Genomic DNA, 7,192 nt, shown 5'->3' with positions numbered 1-7,192 from the left:
TATTGGGGACAGTGGTGCCTATTTTTGTCACTGGAAGGTGGTAGCTACAATGTTCTTTTCACCAATTGGGAGTCGTAGTGCTTGATATTTACTGTTGGGGAACATAGTGCTTGGTTTTCGTCATTGAGAGCAGCAAATCCTATTTCTACTGTTGGAAGTCGTACTGTTTGGGAGCCATAATGCTTGGATCTTATGTTCGTATTGTAATGATGATTTATTAGAATTTTAATCATGGATAAGTGGCGACGAACATCGTCAAGCCCCCGATCTACCAGCTCCATCGACAGTGTCACTGTTGGGACTGGGGGGTGAAGAATATCAGAGTATATATGCAAGCAATAACTGTATGCATATATTGAACCATATTGAGGGACCCATGGGTTGACTGAATTTGGGGCGCGCATCCGCAACTAAACAATGACTGCTGCATCTCATCCATCACGATGACAAGACACCTTTTAAGAAACCAGTTTATGCAGTTCTTACATCAGCCAGCGATGCACTGACAGTTAAAACAGCACACCAAAAAATTCAGACAGTTTGTACATTGTACGGTAACTCCGCACCAAAACAGGAGAAGACTAGGCTGAGCAAACTATAATAAACCGCCGATGGAGCCCAGCTAGGTAATCCGAAGCCAGCGAGACCCAGGCACTACAACATTAGTGACTTGAGCGACCGGGCTTTCACAGGCTTTCTCCACCTCTTCTTCAACGGGCTCTTCCTCTTGGTGATGTCGCGGGGTTGTTCGCCATTGCGGCCAAGCATGTCGTCGTTGCTGCTCTCCTCATCCCAGCCCGCGATGCAAGCGGTGCCGTTGTTGCGCGTAGGCTTGTTGACTACACTTACTGATACTAGCGCTGCTTGATAGTCTGAGCCATCAGCTTGTGCCTGACCTGCACTGAAATTAAGTTGCATTTCGGGTGGTGCTTCCTCTTTCAACGTCTCCTCTTCCGGTGGTTCAGCAGGCAGTGGAGGTTCCGGCACGTCACCATCACTGCGGATCCTAGCAGTGCCATCGTTGAGAGTAGGCTCGTCGGCGACATGTGCTGATGGTGGGAGCACCGCTTGATGGTCTGATTTGTTCGCTTGTGCCTGGCCTGCACTAAAATCAAGTTGCATTTCGGACGGTGCCTCCTCCTTCAGTGGTTCAGCAGGCAGTGGAGGTTCCGGCACGCTGTCGCTGCTTGACGTGCGGCACCTCTTGGTGCCGGGGCCGAACCCCGCATAGTAGTAGAACTCCTCGCCGACGTTGACCGGGGCTCTCTTCCTATGTGGCTTCTCGCTGCCGGGGGGCTTCAGCTTCTGATCCGAGTGGTACGAGCAGTATGAGTTGGGCTCTCTCGTGAGCCGCCGGCAGAACCAACCCTTGCCGTCGTTCTTCCTGCACGTCCAGACTCCTTTCTTCAGTTTCACCCCCTTATTTTTCTTCAGCTTGCGCTCATTCTTCTCTCTGGCTGTCTTTTTTGCAGCAATGTGCAGTTCAACCTCATCGGACATGTCCTCCTGCGCCTGGTCCTCCTTGATAGAGCCGAATGCAGGCATGCTGGGTAGGAATAGCCAGCTAGATCGCCAGGTGACACTTCGGAAGTGAGTCTCCTCGAACAGCTTCTCCACCTGAAGGATCGAAATTTGGAAAATACAGGTCAACAAAGGAAAAGAGCTAGCTACCAAGATACGCTGAACTGAAATGGGGTCGGCGTAGGCGCGATTCCAGCCCTAGCCGCCTGCGACGCCGCCGGCCGGCCACTAATATTCCCGCGAGGGAGCGCGTGCTTGCTAACTGACGCGCCGTATGTAGGTGGCTAGTCGCCGGAGGGACGGAACCCTAGCGATGTGCTCGAGACCGAGCGGGAATCTCCGTGCGCAAAAGAGAGCTAGGCAGGGAGGCGGATGTGCTAGCTGCTACACAGAAACAATCTCCTGCTAGGCTGCGACCAGGCAGGAGAGCACGGAGCGAGAAGCGAGGGGGTGACGAGATTACCTGGGGATCCGAGAGGTCGAGCTGGTCCATGAGGTCCCACGGCGACCGGCTGAGCTCGCAGCAGGGCTCCCCGCAGGAGGAGGCCTCGGGCGCCACGAAGCCGGGCCGGGATTCGTGGGCCGGGGCCGTCGGCGCGAGCGGGGGCAGCTCGAATCGCGGCGGCTCAGCGGAGGAGCAGCTGATGGCGGGTGCGGCTGCGGCGGAGCCAAGAAGGCGGGAGGCGCACCTGCGGATCCGCATGGCGGCCGGTGGCCGGGGTGGAGGGACGCAAGCTACAGATCTGGAGGGCTTGCTCGCCGGCTAGGGTTTGGGATTTGGTAGGAGGCAGCGAGCATGAAGGTGGATGGATGTACAGACCCCAGACGAGGCAGCTCGGAACGAAGCAAGTGTGATGTTGGCGAGGGCCCACTTGCCAGAGGAGGCGCCCAGTGTTTCCGGAGAGTGGTGGACACGTGAGACGGAACGTTAGGCATGTCCAACACGAGCATCTACAGGCGGACATGCAAATTGGGCCTCTATACGTCCACGGCCGCGCCTGAACACGTCTGTGGATACTGACCGGGCATTTTCTAAATCTGCATCTTCATATCCGTGTATCTCATATTTCGAACCTTATATACATACAAATTCATGCAACTACTACATAAATCACGAAACGATCAAATCGACAAAAAACGGACATATTAACTGGTACCAAACAAGCATAATTCATATAAACATCACAAAAAATCACCAAACGGGCATAAGTCATACAATTCAACAATCCGCACATTGTAACTACATATTAGAACTAGATTATATAAAAGGAGAGGGCAAGCTTCACCACTTCCTCGTCGGCCATTTGCCCTTCCAGTCGCTGGCTATGTTGTACGCGTCCGCAGCAAGAGATGAGTCGATGTTGCAGCCGTCGGAGTTAGGCCCGTTGGAGGAGGAGGAGGAGATGATGATGTAGCCTTGCAAGCACCGGACGGCGCGGTCTTGCTTGCCCCTGAGCTTGGCCATCCTCGCCGCCTCTACCGCTGCCTTCGCCACCTCTCGCTCGGGTTGCTCAATTCCGAGACGGAGCTGCTTGGTGTTGACCTCCGGACCGTCAGGCCTTCATATCCGTCTTAGTAAGTGACCAACGGCACACCCACTCGAGGAGACGGTCCTTATCGTCGGGCACCGGCATCATGCGGCAGCGGCGGGCAGACTGCTGATACGTCTCCAACGTATCTATCACTACTGGAATTTGCTTATTTGTCGTCTGCCTATTCTTTACCGTCTGCTCGCGGACGGCAAAAAAGGTCTTTACCGTCAGCTTGCAAAAAACGGACGGCAAAGAGGGAGGTGGGCCCACTAACGAGTTGTTCAGAAAAAACCTAACGGCCCCCTTGTTGCCGTCAGCCAGCGGACGACAGAGATAACCTAACTAACGGCTCCCCACACCGCCCCATCCCTCTCTCTCTCTCTCTCTCTCTCTCTCTGTCTGTCCCCGACGAGACCACCGCCAACCGCCGCTGCCCCCGCCACCAGCCACCCGCCGCCGACACGACCACCCGCCGCCCCCCTTGCCCCGTCGCCCCACCACCCACCGCCGCCCCCTCGCCCCTCGCCCCGTCGCCCCACACCCATCCCCTGCGGCGCCCCGACGTCCACCGCGCCCCCGCCGCCCCTTCCACGCCGGCCAGCCGCGTCGCGGCCGTCCAGCCGCCTGCCCCCTCCCCTGCATGGTCGTCCCCGCCCCGTCCCGCCGCGGCCTCCCCCTCCACCGGGCCGCCGCCGCCCCCACCCACCGCGGCCTCCCCCTCCACACCCCCCCCCCCCGAGGAGCGCCGCCCGTCGCCGGCCCTCCCCGCCCCGTCGCCACCCTGCCTCGTCGCGGCCCCGTCGTTGCCCCCTCCACAACCCGTTGCAGCCCCCCACAGTGAGCCCCTTCCCCTGTTTTATTTTTTCTATTTTTCTGTTTTTCTTTTCTGTTTAGTTTAGGTTATTTAGTTTAAGTTTTTTCAGTTTAGTTAGTTTAGGTTATTTAGTTTAATTAGTTTAGGTTATTTAGTTTAAATAGTTTAGGTTTAATTAGTTTAGGTTATTTAGTTTAGTTTTTTTGTTTAGGTTTAGTTTTAGGTTTAATGAAAAAAGAAGAAGAAAAGTAGAATAAGTAGAAAGGGGGAGGAAGAAGAAGAAGAAGAAGAAGAAGAAGAAAGAGGAGAGGAGAAGAAGAAGAAGAGGAGGAGGAGGAGGAGGAGAAGAAGAAGAAGAAGAAGAAAAGGAAAAAAGAGACCCCGACCCCAACCCAACCCCAACACCCGATCGACACCCCGACACCTCAGCACGACACCCCGACACCGACCCCCGACACCACACCACACCCCGACCCTGACCCCCGACCAACCGACACCCTGACAACACACCCCGACCCCGACCCCGAGCCCGACACCCTGACACCTCGGCCCGACCCCGGCACGACACCCCGACCCCGACCCCGACACCCCGACACCCTGACACCACACCCCGACCCCGACCCCGACACGATACCCCGGCACGACACCCTGACCCCGACACGACACCCCGGCACGACACCCCGACGCCGACACACCGACACCCCGACACCACACCCCGACCCTATATATATTTGTGTTGATCGGGTGTATTTTTATTATGGTCATGATTATGATACACTTAAATTATATACATATTATTATGTTCATGTCAGGTATCCAAATTTTTTATGTTGTACTAATTTCGTTTACTTTTTGTCATTGCACGTGTTGACAGGATGGTGGGCAAGGGTCCAAAGCGCCCTGATCCTCCTTCGAGCGCTACTGGGAGGGGTGGTTCCATTATTGCACCCCTGCCCCTCTGAAGAGCGCTGGTAGACAGTATGCAGACAACTGCGGCGGGCGCTTCTTCTGCGGCTGGGAGAGGTCGTGGGAGGACGAAGAAGCCTGCTAGAGGTGGACGTGGTAGCGGGAGAGGTAGGAAGGTTGTTACGCCTTCCTCGCCGCCACCCTCAGCTGATTCACCCGACCACAGGAGTGCTCCGTCTGACGTGGACCCGTCTCGGACTCCGATCCGTGAGCCTCCGGTCGCTGATCCTTCCCCCACCAGACTCGGGTCGCTGATCCTTCGCCCTACGTGAGTCCGGTCCCAGAGTCTTTATCTCAGAAGACTCCGGTCATGGGGTCTTCGTCCCAGAAGACTCCGGTCACGGAGTCTTCGGCCCACGAGACTCCGGAGGCTAGTGGCCCGGAGGATGGTAGCGAGGACACATTTTCAGATGATAGCTACAACGACGACGAGCTGGTTGAGAAGGGCAAGAAGGTCTACAAGCGTGGAGTTACAAAGCTCCCGCCCGTGCCGACGACCCCCGACCAGAGGTGGTTGATTGCGCCTAAAGGGTTGAAGTAAGTGCATTTACTATTTTTTAACCTTTTGCCTTCATGTTCCTTCAAATTAATATCTAATGCGTTGGCCTTGTCATACTGCAGGGGCTGGGTACGCCCCCCTAGTGCCCGTAGGCCCAACCAGGTCCTTGGTGTGCTTTGCCGGCAGCACTTCCCTGGGTGGGTCACGTTGCCCGGTGAGGGTCAGGTTCCACAGCTAGCACTGACCTGGGAGCTGTACTCGGTTGCCTAGGCCCCGCCAGAGGAGAGGGTCGACGATGTCTTGTGCGAGACGGTGGCCGACATTGTGTTCCGTCGGTTTTGGGTAATTTCTCCTTTACGGAATTATAAATCAGCACTACCTAGTGATTGTACTAATCAGTGTTGCCTTGTTTGATTGCAGACCTTCTACAGGGTTTCAGAGGGAGAGCAGGAGGCCGCGTCTATGGTTGTCGAAAATGAGTGCAAGCACCTACTTCAGAACTTAAGGCACGAGGCTCGGGTGCAGGCCGTTCGGGACTACTACGCCTCGAAGGGTATTAGGAGGGGCAAGCAGAAGTGTCGCGACAAGTTTTTGAGTAAGGAGAAGTACATGCAGGTAATTACCTATTCTTAAGGCCTTGAACTTAGTTTTCTTGATTTGATTCGTAGGCGTAGCGCTGAAATTTCTCTTGACTCACTTACGTGCCCCTGAGATGGTGTGTGGATAAGATGGACTGTTGGGAGGCGTTGGTGGATGCGTGATGCTCTGACCAATGGAAAGTCGAACACCAAAAGGCCAAGGATAAGCGCGACCAAATGGAAGGTGTGCCACACCATCAAGGGAGCTCCAACCTGTTTGAGTACGGGGATAACTGGGTATGTGGTTTGCTACAAGATTCATGCAATTCATTCTTCATGCTAGCATTTATCCCTTCCAAAATAACTTAATTAATATGCTTAGTTAGTTAAAAAAATGTCATAACTACCTTGGATAGTTCATTTATGCCATATTTAGCTCTAAAATGACATAATAACCTTAGATAGCTCTATAAAATGACTTAATATGCTATAGTTAGCTCTAAAATGACATAATAACCTTGGATAGCTCAATAATGACATAATTAGCATACTTTGGTCAAAATGGCATAATAATCTTGGTTACCTCGAAAATGACCTAAACTTAGCTTATTTTCCTCGAAAATGACATAACTAATACTTTGGTCAAAAATGGCATAATAACCTTTCTTAGCTCCAAAATGACCTATTTACATAGCAATATCATTCTCCAAAATGACCTTAACTAATATTTTGTTCCTCTTTCTCAGGCACACCACCACAAGAAGCCTGTGCCAGGTCTGTTCGACCTCTATGGCATGGTTCATATGGCCCCGTACAAGAAGGCCAAGCCATTCACGAAGTCTGACCTAGATGATCCAGAGAACTTCACCAACAAGACCTCCCACCACAAGCTCGTGTGTTACAGAGACAAGGGGAAGGCGATGAAAGGGGAGGACTTTAACCCGAGCCAAGATCCTTTTGATACAGAGCTGGTGATGATATCTGGTGGCGGGAGGTCCAATGGCTCTCAAGCCATTGGTGATGGACTGATACATTGTACTAAGACTCTCCCGCAGATCAAGAAGCACCTAAGTAGCTCTGATCCTGAGATTACGCCTCGTGCACGGCCCATGGAGATCGCCATGGCGGTTAGTTATACGGACTCTCTCACCTTTCCTCCATTACATTGTGTGTGCGTCCGTCGATGATTACATGATTCTAGCGAGGAGTGGTGTGTTGCAGAATATTGTTGAAAAGAGAGATTGAAGACGAAGGCGCTTGTGGAGGAGGCAAAAAGGGAGGC

General features: G+C 53.4%; 1 protein-coding gene across 1 annotated transcript; it reads right to left on the bottom strand.

The window, feature by feature from the left end:
- Positions 1 to 405: 405 nt before the first annotated feature.
- On the bottom strand, positions 406 to 2,356 carry LOC125526713 (uncharacterized). The gene is made up of 2 exons (XM_087519868.1): positions 1,985 to 2,356; positions 406 to 1,617 (listed from the first exon to the last, which is right to left on the bottom strand). The coding sequence occupies exons 1-2, from the start codon at positions 2,222 to 2,224 to the stop codon at positions 655 to 657; spliced, it is 1,203 nt and encodes a 400-aa protein (XP_087375994.1). The 5' UTR covers positions 2,225 to 2,356; the 3' UTR covers positions 406 to 654.
- Positions 2,357 to 7,192: the final 4,836 nt, after the last annotated feature.

Source organism: Triticum urartu, chromosome 4A, assembly GCF_056163025.1.
Source record: "Triticum urartu cultivar PI428250 chromosome 4A, HENAU_Tu73, whole genome shotgun sequence".
Classification (NCBI taxonomy): Eukaryota; Viridiplantae; Streptophyta; class Magnoliopsida; order Poales; family Poaceae; genus Triticum; species Triticum urartu.
The sequence above is the reverse complement of the archived record's forward strand: the minus strand, read 5'-3'. Positions and strand labels throughout refer to the sequence as shown.

Excerpts from the sequence above, each read along its gene's own strand:
- LOC125526713 (XM_087519868.1), bottom strand. The coding sequence starts at position 2,224 with ATGCGGATCCGCAGGTGCGCCTCCCGCCTTCTTGGCTCCGCCGCAGCC. Across the intron at positions 1,618-1,984 it reads TCGACCTCTCGGATCCCCAG|GTGGAGAAGCTGTTCGAGGA; the intron begins GTAATCTCGTCA and ends TCGATCCTTCAG.